The sequence below is a fragment of the Montipora capricornis genome, chromosome 5 (assembly GCF_036669925.1).
Source record: "Montipora capricornis isolate CH-2021 chromosome 5, ASM3666992v2, whole genome shotgun sequence".
Taxonomy (NCBI): domain Eukaryota; kingdom Metazoa; phylum Cnidaria; class Anthozoa; order Scleractinia; family Acroporidae; genus Montipora; species Montipora capricornis.
Genome location: NC_090887.1, coordinates 23,239,053 through 23,254,052, shown reverse-complemented (window position 1 = coordinate 23,254,052; position 15,000 = coordinate 23,239,053). Strand labels below are relative to the sequence as shown.

Here is a 15,000-nt window from a genome sequence, read left to right as displayed (position 1 = left end):
AATACGGCCGACTGACGGGGTACCGGCTTCTTTGTTTCATCGGCTTCCGTCGCACCTGAAGGAACACCATGGCGACCGCCAAAACTTCAATGGGTTGCATAAACGTTATAGCCAAGAGAGAAATAAAAAATGTTTGATTTATTGTATAGTTATCTCAATATTACACTGTAATACGGATACACCTGTCTTGTATCTGCTTGTACAGTACGCATATCAGATCAAGAATTATGTTTTTGACAGACGTACACTCCTGACGATTATCAACTCTTTAGTTTTTAGTAAATTATGTTATTGTTCCAATGTATGGGCAAACACGTCGAAGTGTAATATTAACAAACTGCAGGCTGTGCAAAACTTCGCCTGCCGCATTGTTAGCGGCGCGCGTAAATATGACCATATTACGCCTATTCGTAAAGAGCTCAATTGGCTACCTGTGGCAAACCAGTTATATTACCGAAGCGCTATAATGGCCTTTAAATGTATGACGGGCCACGCCCCTGAATATCTGTCTTCAAAATTTTTAAAGCGAGCCGAGGTGAGCGGTCGTAGCACCAGAAACTCGCAATTGTTGAACATTCCACTTTTTAAAACCGCTAGCGGCCAAAGAACCTTTTATTATAGAATAGTTAATTTATGGAACTCTTTAGATTATTCTCTTAAACTGTGTGATTCAGTCACTGTTTTTAAAAATCACCTGAGGACCAAATTACTTAAAGAACTGTAATTCAATACTTCTATATTTTAACAATTTTTAAAATTTTATCTTTTATCTTTTAATTGTAAATAGGAATATATTTGTGTTAATATTGTCTTTGAAAAGCCCCTTGGGGAAAGTCAATAAAGTATGTATGTATGTACGGTATTCAAATATACTGCTTGAACAAAACTTTCACAGACGTCGTCAGATGTAGCTCTTGGACACAATTCTATTGTCTGGCCCTCCAATCGGAGAGCATTTTATAACTCTTACCTGTCACCGCTGTCAAATAATTCAGAGGTTTTTGAAGGTTTTCTGACTTTTCTTTGCTGCTGCCAGGGTTGTTTACGTTCGGCTCAACGTTTTCTGCACTTGTTATTTCTTCATCATCGACCGCATCTATGGAAATTCTTGCGGACTTTGTTATTACCTTTGGTTTGGTACATGGCTTGTCCGACAAAAACTCGTCCACTTCGTCGAAGAAAGCCGGCTTCTTCTTTGGTGTGGCATTTCCCGTCTTGCTGCATTCGTCGTTGTAGTTTCTATAGGCGCTTATTAGAGTGTGAATTCGTGTCTTGCAGCTGCCGTCGTCTCTGTCTTCATAGCCTGCAGCTCGAAGATATGTCGCAATTTCTAGCCATATTCGCTTTTTTCTTGTGCATGATTTTAGCTGGAGCTGGATATTCTCGTCTCCCCACTTTTCAAGTAACAGGAGGGTTTCTTTGTGCTCCCAGATTCTTCCGCGAGTTTTGGTTTCTGCCACCATTTTGAATGTATTTTATTAAACACGATTGTTAAACTACCTCGAGAGGTAGTTTTGTTAAACACGGTTTTAGACGTGTTTTGTTAAACACGCCCGCAGTGTGAACGGCCAGTCTTATTAACTCTGTTTAACAAAACAAGTTTTAAACATGTTTAAGCTTTGGTGTGAACGGGGTATTAGATAGGTGGACTTATAGCTTATTTCATTTCGTAAATAAAAGAGAAGCGATATAGTAGTATTCAAAAACGTTTCGGCACCTGAACCTTGTTCGTAATCTACTTTGTTTAATCTCTTACTTTAGAGGTTTTTTCATTAACTTGGCCCACACTAAGGCAAATTAAAAAAAAAATGATCACAAATCAGGTTCAGGGTATACGGGAAAGCATGAAGGGGAATTAGAGCGGCTAAAAACCTATAATTTAAACTACAACACCATGGATATCCCGATCAAGTGGTGGAACAGAACTTATCTTCAGGCAATCTTCGCATATAAATATTGCCCATGACCTTTCGTAACACCAAAATGTGAGCTGTCCAGATAAATGCCTTTTTTTTTTACTTTCAAAGTGACCCTTAAACATTTTTGATGGATAATTTTACTTAAATTCGGATTAATTCATCTTTTTATTTCGTTTATTGTAGACTGGATGGAAAAAGTGAAAAAAATTATATCATGATTACCTTGTTTGAAGCCATAGACTTCCACTCTCATTGATATGTGTCCGTACCAAGTGACCGGTCGGAATCGGATGTAACGCGCCGGGATTGGTGGGTTTAATTTGTGATATATGATTGAATGTTCATCGCAATTTGCAGTAAATTCCTAAATGGAAAAAGATAAGACAAATGGTGATGCGAAGACCGACATATTTTGTTTATTGGCTAATGAGTTCATGATCTATAGCATAACCAATGAGGGATACAAAGAAGAAAGTCCACCGCCTGTTGATAATGTACACACGACATCCAATCAATAATAATTAATAGGAGAATGGGCAACGGAAACATCCACCCGGCACGGTAAGAACGCTAGGGAGCTTAATAATTTTTTTTTTTATTTTATTCAAAGAACTAGTTCTAAAATTAATAGGAAAAGGCAAAGATAGATTGTTCCCACAGTCGGGCTTGTCCGCCTGTCTTGTAGACGAACTTTAGGGTTTGATTGTACATAGAAAACTGCAACTGTTAATTTCTTCAAAGCAGGTCATGACGAATTGCCTATCGTCACATGTTACCTTGTCAACGGTCTGTCCTTGTTCCTTGTAGTATTGGAAGGTAACTCTATCGTTACTGTATTGCAGTTTGTACTTTGTAACCCACTGCTTGAAATCATTTCTCCCTTGAGACGCTACAGCCGTCACTTTAGTGTAGGATGCTCGCAGATCAATCTGCAACCATTGATTCTCATCGCTTTTCTTTGCAGACCAGGCACCTCGCTTTTCTCCTGACTTTTGGAAGTTAAGTCTTCCCTGGATAGCGGCGTGATTTAGATCAAACTCAGAAGACGCTTGTATTTGCGCATCTTTGATTGCACCAAATTCCATGCCAAGAGGTTGTTCACATTCTGGTTTTTAAATTGAAATAAAATGTTTTGGTGAGAAGCCCTCTTCGCATGTCCACATTCGTTAACAACAACAGAGCCACTTCCTAACAACCTTTAAATACGTAACAATATATAGACAGCACATGAATAGTGGAAAGCTTACATTGTTATAATTGGATGGAATTAACTTCTCTCTCTTTACAGCAACTAACCGAAAGAGGTGATTATTTTATTATGAAAATATTCAGATCATGGAAAAAAATTGAATTGAAGTCGCCAGTTTCAACTAAAATCAAAACGACTTGAAGAGCGAGCAATTTGCCTATTGTTCGTGAAAGGCATATCCACCAAACCCACGGCAACGAATGTGATGCCTTCACGGGCATTCGAACCTACGAAAACTTAAATGTCGATTTTTAATAAAGTGAATAGACTTGTTTCGCCTGAATCTGGAGTAGCTTATGATCCAAAAAGCTAGCGCGCGCGTGCCTTCTCTTTAATTTGTTGCGAAAAAAAAAGGGAAGCTTTAAGTAGAATATTTTGCTAAGAAATGTAACAAAGCTGCAAGCTATGGCACCGTTTTTAAGAACAATAACATGACTTTTGCTCGAGTATGCTAATTTGGGTAGTCGGGTCTACATGGAACGCCATTGGCGCTTTTCGATCCTGCGGCTTTCCTTTGTTCCATGATTTGTCATTACAAAATCCACAGTAACCTACAGATACAGTATTCGAATTTTTCCGCGGTTTGAAAATTAGCGGAAAAATATTCTCTCGTCGGTATGAACTATCAAGGGACTCTCGGGAGAGTATATTAGGAGTGTTTGTATGCAAATTCATCCTCTTGGTGTTCTCTGGAGGCGACTCGCTTTTATTTTATTTTCCTCTGTTCCGGTCTTCATGGGTAGCGAACAAGAAGCTGGTGGATCTCTTTCTCCTGAACTGGCTGTCGTTTTAGACGCTCAGAAGAATGCAATCTTGACCGCTGTTAAGGCACAAATTCAAGGTCTCCAGACCAATTTGCTTCAAGCGCAGTCAGATTTAGCCGTTCAAATTGCGTCAGACCTCCAACCTGGCACCTACGTGTTTAAGAAGAAAGGAAACGAGCAGCAGTTTAGTTTCAATCGTAAAGTGGTCCGACGAGGAGATGCGAACGAGTTCCACTTTGCGGGAGATCTTGGCAGTAAAATTTGTTCTTTTATCCTTGCTTGATCAGTTGTCGGGTTTAACCGTTAAATGGTTCACAGATAATCAGAATGTTCCCCGGATCGTTTCGTCTGGCAGCAGCAAAGGTCACTTGCAGTCTGAAGCATTGTCCATCTTTAACATTTGTTGCAGTCGTGGTATTTCAATTGAGATGGAGTGGATTCCAAGATCTCAGAATGATAGGGCTGATTTTCTAAGCCGCATTTGTGATTCCGATGACTGGGGCCTTTCGTGGAACACATTTCAAATCATTGATTTGGTTTGGGGTCCGCACTCCATCGATCGTTTTGCTAATTACTTAAATGCAAAGCTTCCTAGATTTAACTCGAGATTTTGGAATCCAGGTTCGGAAGGAATTGATTCATTTGTTATGGACTGGGCAGGAGAGATCAATTTTGTATGTCCACCCGTTTGTCTTATTCCGCGAGTGTTATTACATATGCCTAATTGTAAGGCGTCAGGTACTCTTATTGTTCCGTTGTGACACTCGGCTCCTTTTTGGCCCATGATTTGCGCTGATGGCGTTAATTTTTCTGACTTTATCATTAACTGGATGGATATTCCGTCAAGCAAATAAGCCTTCACTCCTGGCAGGTGTAACAGCATTTTTGGCAACGAGGACCTAAGTTTTAGAATGCTCGCTTTGAGGATTCGATTTTGACGGTTGTCAACTTATTTTGTCCGTTAGCTATTTTCTGATAGTATTATTGCCTGATTTACCTTCTTGTATTTATTTTGTTTTTCTTTTTTGCGTTTCGGTTAGATCATTTGTTTGTTAATAGGTATTTTGTTAGTCATACACACTTTCTACTTTTTGGATTTTCTTTTTCCTTTCTTTGTACTCTTGGGGCCGTGCGGCCTCCAGTGAGCGCACGATGGCAATTTTCGTGTTTATGTTTTTTGGTTCATTTGTTTTTTGCGCACGGGCGCAATATGACCAGGGAATTTAGACGAGAGTCGAATTTTTCCGCGGTTTGAAAATTAGCGGAAAAATATTCTCTCGTCGGTATGAACTATCAAGGGACTCTCGGGAGAGTATATTAGGAGTGTTTGTATGCAAATTCATCCTCTTGGTGTTCTCTGGAGGCGACTCGCTTTTATTTTTATTTTTATTTCTCAGTTTTATTTTATTTTATTGTTTGTTTTTCCCTTCGTTTTTTGTTAAATTTATACATATCTATATTTATATTTACATTCTCTTGTTTTTCAGATTCAGTTCTTGATTATGCCTTGTTCTTTTGTTTTGAAGGCATAATAAGTTACTTAATATCGGGGCCTTTTTTGCGCCCGTCTATATTGGGACCATCTGTGCCCAGAACTCGGGTGTGATTTACACTAAGTGGGACCATCTGTGCCCAAGATATTTAGGGGTGATTTTTTCACCCGAATGGGACCATCTGTGCCCGAGATGTTTAGGGGTGATTTTTCACCTAAGTGAGTCCATCTGCGCCGGAGATATTTAAGGGTGATTTTTTCCACCTAAGTCAGACCATGCTCGAGATACTTAGGGATGATTTTCTCACCCAAGTGGGACCATCTGTGCCCGAGATATTTAAGGATGAGCTTTTCCGTCCAAGTGGGACCATATGTACCTGGGGTCATCTTTGCCCTGGGATACTTATAGGGGTGTTTGTTATCACCCGTGTGCCATGGGTCATATGTGCCCGAGATTTTTAATGGGGGTGGAACCAACTGTGCCCGAAACGTAAGATTTTACCTGGAAGCAACTATTTTTGTGGAGAGGTGATTTTGCCAGTTTTCTCCTTGAACTTGTTGTTCTTGCCCTCGTTTCTCATTGCTGTTCGCTTGCCTTTGTTTGTATATTTTTATTCGATTTGTCGCTTTTTGCTTGCTTGTCGCTTCTTTTCTCTTTTTCCTTTTTACAGACGTGTTCCAGTCAGAGATGTGGTGCGAATTCTCTGCCGCATTCCCTAATCATCTGCAGCCATTGGTTAGCCGCGTACAGGAAACAGTGCTTGCTTCGAAAGCGGAAGGCACCATTCGTACTTATTTGGCTGGTTCTAAGCGCTGGAAGCTTTGGGCTTCGTCTAACTGCTTTTGCCACGTGCCTGCCAATTCGTTTCATGTTGCGGCCTACTTACAATGCCTGATTTCTGAAGCCAACTCTCCTTCTCCTGTTCTTAATGCTGTTTACAGTATCGACTGGGCTCAACGCTTGGCTGGTCTGCCGAAGGTCTCCAACCATCCTATTGTTTCTTCCATGGTTAGTGCGTCCCAAAGAATTCTGGGAAAACCGAAGGCAAAGAAAGAGCCCATCACCAGCGAAATGTTGAAAGCGCTTGTAACTTCCAAGATTTCAGATAAGTCTCCCTCTTTGTCCGACTTGAGGACAGTAGCCTTATGTCTCTTAGGTTATGCTGGCTTTTTTCGTTTCAGTGAGTTATGCTCTATAAGAGCTTGTGACATTAAATCTTTTCCTACTTATGTGTCTATATTTTTAGAATCGTCCAAGACAGACCAATTTCGTGACGGAGCGTGGGTTCCAATCGCGCGGTCGAATCAAGACACGTGCCCCGTTAAGGCGTTGGAGCAATACATTGCTGCCGCAAAAATTGATCTTGGCGAGGATTTGCCGTTGTTTAGAGCTTTATCGTCCTCTAGATCCACCTCCAAGGTCCGGCGCCAAGGCTTGAGCTACAGCAGAGCCCGGGAGATCGTTAAGGACGCTTTTAAGGACATAACAGACGTTTCCTGTATAAGTCTTCACAGTCTCAGGGCCGGAGGAGCCACCGCGGCCGCCAATGCGGGCATTAATGATAGACTTTTTAAAAGACATGGTCGTTGGTTGAGTGAGAATGCCAAAGATGGCTACGTTAAAGACAATTTTCAATCCTTACTGTCCGTCTCGAAATCTTTAGGAATTTGATAAGACCGAGCCCAGCAGGTCGGACAGCACCATCCATGGGGCTGGGGTTTTTTCCTCTCTGTTACCGCAACGAGCGCGGTGAGGTTTTTTCAACCTGTGGATGCTCGTTGGTACTGTCCTAGTGTAGTTTTTTGTCGAATCACCTTGTAATTAATAAACTGTGCGGCCTCCAGTGAGCGCACGATAGCAATTTTCGTGTTTATGTTTTTTGGTTCATTTGTTTTTTGCGCACGGGCGCAATATGACCAGGGAATTTAGACGAGAGAAACACTTTTAGCTGAGAGTGACAAACAAAAGACTATGGAGAAACGTTCTCGCCCGCGTCAAGGATTTTACAAGTCCATTGAGACGCCTTCGATTCCCCGTGGCCGTAAATGTGAAAGAAAACCTGAAGTTCTTGGCACTTCGAAGCTGAGCGCATTATGGCCAAAAAGATTCTTAACGGCAGACCTTACTACATGGTCAAACGGCATGGATACTGTGCCAGCCAAAACACCTGGGAGCCGAAAGATCACCTGCCGGCAGACTTAGTAGAAGCCTTCGAGAACCCTGATCCTGATCCAGTTCGCGTAGAATAGGTACGAGAAAGAATTGGTCTCGTATTTGAATAAATCAGCTGCGCCAACAAGATACTTTTGAAATTCCCGCTAATTGTGACTTTTTTATAGTTGAGTGGTTTTCCTGAATGGGTATTGTTAATCTTGACAGCCATTATTATACAGACCTGTGCTTAAGACAATAGCTCTACAACCCGAGACGCACCGTTTCCAAACACAACTTCAACAAGTAGTTTTCAAACTCAAAAGGCGAAAGGTTCTGGTTGACCAATTTTCGAAGTTGAAACGGATTTTGTTCCGGAAGAGATCCATCTTCCATTTGCCGTGCGTGAAAATTCGAAAGGTCGTTTAGATAGTGAAAACGTTGCTGTTGAAAACGGCCCCCATACAAAAAATGGCCGATTTTTGTCCAGTTTAAAACGCAAAAGGCGAATCCTTATACCTTCTATATTCACTTACTTCTCGGCTTAAATTGAAGGTACAACCTTCTTCTTCAAAACGCCGCGCGTGAAAGTTGAAGTTATAACTCCTGGAATTCACAAAAATAAGTTTTATCAGCCCTAGTGGGCCAATTTGGACCCTTTCTTCTCTTATTCAGGACATTTCAAGGCACGCGCGCTTTCGAATTTGCCGCTTCACCGGTTATGAATAATTAATGATGTCCAGGCATTCTGCGCGATGGCTGAAAAAATTGTCAGTCCTGCAGGTCAACACAAGACTTTTTATAAGAGGAGCTTCGCTTAACTCATAAAGCAAGCAAAACGCTACAAAAAACGGGTTTTTACGATAAGAAGGACGAATCTTTCGCGCCCAGTGTTTAGCAACGGCAGGACTCTTATAAAACGAAATATTTAGTAACAAAGAATTTTCAATTTTCCTTTTAAAATATAGACCGCTCCATGGGTAACAACCAGATCGAAATAAGTTGCCCTCTTGTTACCAAGACAGCGCAATCTCGCAATTCGCAATATTCGCACTGGCCTCGTGTTCAAATTTAAAGGTTTGTATTGTCGTTTTGAAAGTTGGAATTTTTGTTATGCGCGGCTACGAAACGGCACAAATTTGTCTTCTGTATGAAAGGGCACTTCTCTTGGCCTCGAGCCAAGACGTTCAACTTTCATAACAGGCGCCGAGCGCACGAGAGATTAACGGCAACTCTACAGAATACTACACACTCTCAGTGCGAGTGTAACAATAAGCCGGACTTTAAGATTTACGACAGCTAAGTCGACGACAACATCACCTAAAATGATAACTTTGCAATATCGTAAGTTTTTTGGGATTAGTCCATCTCGCTCGCGTCGTACAATGTGGGCGAAGTATCCTAAAAATAAATTGGTACGAGCGGTTTTAGAGTAACAATGGAGAATGAATGGTTCACATTTGTACACACGCGTTGTCGTCAAAACCTCAAGTTTGGTGATTTCACGTCGTTGTTATTCAGAATGCCGCAAAAAGCGTGCCGCACGTGCAGCATGATCACTTTTGCTCTTTTAACCAATGAATTATTCAATGAGTGCGCGTTGGATATGAGATGGTAAATAGCCAACGAGGCGCGTAGCGCCGAGTTGGCTACAACCAGTCTCATATCCAACAAGTGCAAATGGAATAATTGTTTAATTAAATTCCTCGAACTCCAAAAGTTGAGAAAGTACGAAATACGAGCGAAAAAAGCGAGCCAATCCGAGCGAAATCGAAAAAAACTTAATGAGAACTGATGCGGTGTTGTGAAAGACCTTGTCTTCGCTTTCGGGCGAAAAAACTTTTACTTAGCAACGCTTAGCGCAATCATTTACCATATAAGGTCAAACTAAGGTATATGAGCTGATAACCGAGATTGAGTGAACCAATCAGAGCACGAGAAATGCATTATCCGAGGTATTATTGTTTTGCGGCGTTTTATTCGCCGTCGCCGTCGTAGATCTCAAAAGCAAATTTCTCTGTCATTTGTCTACTCCTTTGGTTAACGAACATTAACGCATTAATAAATTAACTCGTATTTTTTCCGTTTTGGCATCTCTGTCAAAATGACACTTACCAAGTCAGAACATTCTGGTTTTTTGCTTTTTTGAGCGAGTTCCAATATTTCGTAAGACTCGTTACACGTTTTGTTAGGGGTATAAAAACACCAGTTAAAATAAAGACTTTTGCATACAACTTCCGCCACCTACATTTTCTAAAATTTCAGGAAATTTCTTTCTTACCAAGAATAGTTTGTCCTCTCGTAATTTAGAACACAAAAGTCTGTTTAAATCGCTCTTGGCAAGCTTTTATGGAAAAGTACTAATCTTTATTGTCAACATTTTGAAATGGAAATTCTTTTTTTCTCAGAGTTAAGGTCTATAACGGTTTTCAATCGTCTTATTTTCAAAAGCGTTGAAAAAAGGCAAGAGACGGTTGTGCTGAGCGACTAAGATAAAGCTTTGTAACAAACTGTTTACTTCGGATTTAGCTGGGGTTAGTACATTCAAATTCGCTGTCGTCATTCAGCCATGTTGCAACTGCAGGTCTTGACAAGAAAAATGGCGTTAGTCAATTGCCGGTCCGGTGAAGCAAGAGTTCAAGTTCCAAGTTCAAGTTCATTTTATTCACATTTTTTTAATTACAATACAACAACAATAAGAATAAAAATAAGTAAAAACAGGGCTAACTGTACACTGAATTAAACATAACAAAGAAGAAAGTCCGTAGTAGCCAAAGGAACCAAGCGTTCGAGTTAATGGTACTACCACAGAACGCTTACATTTGGGTGGAGGTTATACAGTACTAGTTAGCTAATATAAATTAATCACATGCCTAACTGTTTCGCAAAAATCACAAAAACCCTTTCTGGTCCGTCTTTTTTTCTTTTTTTCATAAACCAAGAAAAGAAAAATAAGATAAATGCAAAGCTTGTTTTTATTTCGAAGTCAGCCAGGGTTTTATTGCACCCCAACTGAAACATGCATGCGGCCAGAAATTTTTGCCGAGCTTTCTCCGGACAATTAAACTCACGACAGCTAGGTCTTTGTGGGTACTTAAGAAAACTGCCAGTCATAAATTAAGGCCACGAGTTGCTTCCTCAGTGACTATCTCTATTGTTTACAAGCTTAATGCAACAAACTGCTGAATAAAGTCTTAACGCTAGAAGCAGCTTCTTTTCGACTTCTGGGCGTCCCCTAAGATCGATATTTCCTCCATTTTTGTTTTGACCAAATTTTCGGCAATACAAATGAAATTAACTTGAAAAGTTTGGTTTGAAAAATCGCTTTTTAACTTTGACAAAACAAGTAAGTTATCTGAAACGCGTGATGTTAGATCTTTGCAATCGAAACTTGAAAATGACTCTCTCACCAAATGACCGATCTTGTTTTTGAAAATTCGGCGTAGGACCATAGAGAATTTATTCCTAGAAGATGAGTACAGAAGCAAGTCCACGGACGATAAGATTCAGTTTAGAGTCACGTTCGACAGATCATACTAACGTTAAGTCGTAAAGTCGAAAAAGAATCGTTTTTCTTTTAATAACGATTATTCCGCGGGGAAGAGAAAAAATGTCTATCATCCTCGATCGTAATGAAAAACATTGATCAATTATTTATAACTCGCAAAGCATACAGTATCTTTTGTATGCATAAAGACATATTATTAAAGAATGTTCGGGTTAAATTGCAGTATCTTTGAATAAGTGTTAAGTCTTCCAAATCGTCGCTTTAGTCTCATTATTAAAGCAGGAAAGATAACTCTTTAGAGGACAGATAATTAATCATTCACTCCAAGGGTTAATTTTTTGCTAAGTCACTATCCTTAACTATAAAACCACCATTATTTTGCATGCCTTTGGGGTAAGTTCCTTTTTATCACAAAAATATCCATGTATTTTTTCAATGTGTCACGGGTTTTATTGCACCCCAACTGAAACATGCATGCGGCCAGAAATTTTTGCCGAGCTTTCTCCGGACAATTAAACTAACGACAGCTAGGTCTTTGTGGGTACTTAAGAAAACTGCCAGTCATAAATTAAGGCCACGGGTTGCTTCCTCAGTGACTATCTCTATTGTTTACAAGCTTAATGCAACAAACTGCTGAATAAAGTCTTAACGCTAGAAGCAGCTTCTTTTCGACTTCTGGGCGTCCCCTAAGATCGATATTTCCTCCATTTTTGTTTTGACCAAATTTTCGGCAATACAAATGAAATTAACTTGAAAAGTTTGGTTTGAAAAATCGCTTTTTAACTTTGACAAAACAAGTAAGTTATCTGAAACGCGTGATGTTAGATCTTTGCAATCGAAACTTGAAAATGACTCTCTCACCAAATGACTGATCTTGTTTTTGAAAATTCGGCGTAGGACCATAGAGAATTTATTCCTAGAAGATGAGTACAGAAGCAAGTCCACGGACGATAAGATTCAGTTTAGAGTCACGTTCGACAGATCATACTAACGTTAAGTCGTAAAGTCGAAAAAGAATCGTTTTTCTTTTAATAACGATTATTCCGCGGGGAAGAGAAAAAATGTCTATCATCCTCGATCGTAATGAAAAACATTGATCAATTATTTATAACTCGCAAAGCATACAGTATCTTTTGTATGCATAAAGACATATTATTAAAGAATGTTCGGGTTAAATTGCAGTATCTTTGAATAAGTGTTAAGTCTTCCAAATCGTCGTAGTCTCATTATTAAAGCAGGAAAGATAACTCTTTAGAGGACAGATAATTAATCATTCACTCCAAGGGTTAATTTTTTGCTAAGTCACTATCCTTAACTATAAAACCACCATTATTTTGCATGCCTTTGGGGTAAGTTCCCCTTTATCACAAAAATATCCATGTATTTTTTCAATGTGTCAAGAAGACTAAATTAACTTCCTCATCTTTTGATGAAGTGTAAAAAGTGTTGAAAGATACGAAGATATACGGCAATCCGCGATGCAAGAAACACCCCCAATAAAGTATTTTCGCTGGATTACTTTCGTTTAACTTAAAAGGATTGACGGAATTTGAACGAAATTAAATTCTTAGCTTAAGGGCGTTCGTGTAAAGTGAAATTCACAGGGAAGTCATATTCTTAGCGAAGCTCTGTATTCCATAGCACTGACACGTCTTGCTAAGTCGCGAGCGTTAATTAATGTGCTCTAATTTAAAGGCAACAATTACCTCATTTATTGGGTTCCATGGGTTTTACTGTTCTCAAGGAGAAACTATGCATCTTGATAATAGAAATAGTGTGAAAAACGTTTGTGGGAACTAACCTGGAATCCACAAGGAATTGGTGTATTGACTTATTGCCAAAATACTTGACAACGCGATCTGCCAAGAAAGACAAACGAAAAAGCAATGAAAAATGCAAGCCAATTGTTGATGGACTTGGAAAGACAAAATCCACAAGATCCTTACCAAAGCAACAATTTTTTGGTCCATTCTCCAGATGACCTTGTTCTCTGGTCTCCGCATCCGCTTCGAAGAAATTTAAAACTACACTTCCTTTCTTGACCGGCCCACACCAGGTGTCATTTTGTAAATGAGCTCTTCAACGCTAATTAAAGTCGCTCCTTTGTTAAAAGGTGCTGTAAACTGCCACAGGCCTTCTCAGACAAAATTATTAGGGAGATCGTCGAAGGACATCCAGTTAGTCCGATCAGCCTCGTTTTGCGACGCACTATTGGCTTTCAATGACACCTGAAAACTGCACGTTTAACGAAAAAGCACAAGTTAGTCGCTGGTGAAATTCTATTCATAAAAGTCATAGCAACTAATTTATTACTATAAATTCCTTTGAAAGGAAATATGCTAACGAAAGAAGCCAAAGAGTTCCATTCCTATAGAGTTTAATAGAATGCTTTTTGTCCCTAGAAGTCTAAGGGAAAATACGCCTGACCTGGTCAGTTTTCTAACAGAAGCCATGACAGCTGCTAGAGGGCATAACCACAAACTATGAAGCTTATTGACTTTGGAAAGAAAATTAATTCTAGAATTTTCTATGTAACTTCCCTCGCTCTCGACAACTCCGCTGAGTGAAGCACACTGATGGGGTACGTGGCCAATAGTAAATTAAGGGCGCGTTCGATTGACCGTATTCCGGAAGAGGAATACATGGAATAAAAGTTAGAAATGCTTCGTTTTTGCGGGGATTCACATTAATATTGTCAAACCTCTATTATTATCAATAAAGATTTGGAAATGCAAAGACAGGCAAAAATTAACGATAAAAACCGACGTTTCGGTGTCTTCATGACGCCATTGTCAAGGAGAAATAAAAATTACATAGTTTGCGGCGAGGTGTAACATGAAATTAGCATACAGTGTTTGAAGCTAATTATATAAATACTTTTGCGCGAATTGAATCGCTTTGCACGTTCAGAGTGGGTTTTAGGTCTCTGATGAAAAGCATTTCATTCACCAAACAATCAAACTTATTTCTACACTTTTTCAGAATGCTAAATCGCCTCAGTAGGTCTTTTGGGACTTCCCCGTGCTGTTCGTGATAGTGTTTATATACTGAAGATGCCTTTTGTTTATGTCCATCCACACGTGTGTGCAAGTTTATCGTTTATCGTTTTCAATGTGACCTGTGTGATGCAGGTTATGTGGGCTATACGCGTGGACACTTGCACACACGTGTGGATGGACATAAACAAAAGGCATCTTCAGTATATAAACACTATCACGAACAGCACGGGGAAGTCCCAAAAGACCTACTGAGGCGATTTAGCATTCTGAAAAAGTGTAGAAATAAGTTTGATTGTTTGGTGAATGAAATGCTTTTCATCAGAGACCTAAAACCCACTCTGAACGTGCAAAGCGATTCAATTCGCGCAAAAGTATTTATATAATTAGCTTCAAACACTGTATGCTAATTTCATGTTACACCTCGCCGCAAACTATGTAATTTTTATTTCTCCTTGACAATGGCGTCATGAAGACACCGAAACGTCGGTTTTTATCGTTAATTTTTGCCTGTCTTTGCATTTCCAAATCTTTATTGATAAGAATCTTAAAACGCGATAATCAACTACATTTGTTCAGGAGACTCGAACAATGTAGTAAGAAGCAGATTAACTGCGATGGCTCAATCGAATTCCTCAGACTCTGTAAGAACTTCGACTTAACTCCAACGTTTGCTAAAGTCGACAAAGCAAGGCGCTCTAAATGGAAGCAGTCTTCTGAAACCTTTACAAGGAATGTCATCTCTGAGGAACTAAATGGAAAGATCAGACAGAGTGCATATCTAAAACGCGAGATCAATTCCATCTACGATGAGATTCGCCGGAGCTGTAGCTTGCCTCGCTACGTCTGTGTTTTACGTACAATGGTAAGCCTTAGAAAGAAGTATCATCAGGAAGTCATGAACACTCACACAAAGAAGA

At 39.7% G+C, this 15,000-nt stretch overlaps 3 protein-coding genes across 6 annotated transcripts in view; 1 reads left to right on the top strand and 2 right to left on the bottom strand.

The window, feature by feature from the left end:
- LOC138049969 (uncharacterized) overlaps positions 1–2,080 on the bottom strand; it is a 2,407-nt gene extending 327 nt beyond the window's left edge. The window contains exons 1-2 of the mRNA XM_068896459.1: positions 965–2,080; positions 1–43 (exon numbers count right to left, since the gene is read on the bottom strand). The exon at positions 1–43 is cut by the window's left edge and continues 327 nt beyond it. Coding sequence (XP_068752560.1) covers positions 1–43; positions 965–1,463 — 542 coding nt within the window. The 5' untranslated portion in view covers positions 1,464–2,080. The remainder of the gene's footprint in view (positions 44–964) is intronic.
- LOC138049968 (protein sidekick-2-like) overlaps positions 1–13,549 on the bottom strand; it is a 155,658-nt gene extending 142,109 nt beyond the window's left edge. The window contains exons 1-5 of one of the 4 annotated variants that reach the window (XM_068896454.1): positions 13,512–13,549; positions 13,031–13,319; positions 12,886–12,943; positions 2,696–3,024; positions 2,142–2,283 (exon numbers count right to left, since the gene is read on the bottom strand). In XM_068896454.1, coding sequence (XP_068752555.1) covers positions 2,142–2,283; positions 2,696–3,024; positions 12,886–12,943; positions 13,031–13,087 — 586 coding nt within the window. In that variant the 5' untranslated portion in view covers positions 13,088–13,319; positions 13,512–13,549. Of the gene's footprint in view, positions 1–2,141; positions 2,284–2,695; positions 3,025–12,885; positions 12,944–13,030; positions 13,445–13,511 lie in introns of those variants that run through there. The other 3 variants (XM_068896456.1, XM_068896453.1, XM_068896455.1) reach the window with 3 other exon arrangements.
- A 679-nt stretch (positions 13,550–14,228) lies between these two features.
- LOC138048880 (uncharacterized) overlaps positions 14,229–15,000 on the top strand; it is a 2,904-nt gene continuing 2,132 nt past the window's right edge. Inside the window, exon 1 of the mRNA XM_068894989.1 lies at positions 14,229–15,000. This exon is cut by the window's right edge and continues 2,132 nt beyond it. Within this exon, the coding sequence (XP_068751090.1) occupies positions 14,550–15,000 (451 nt within the window). The 5' untranslated portion in view covers positions 14,229–14,549.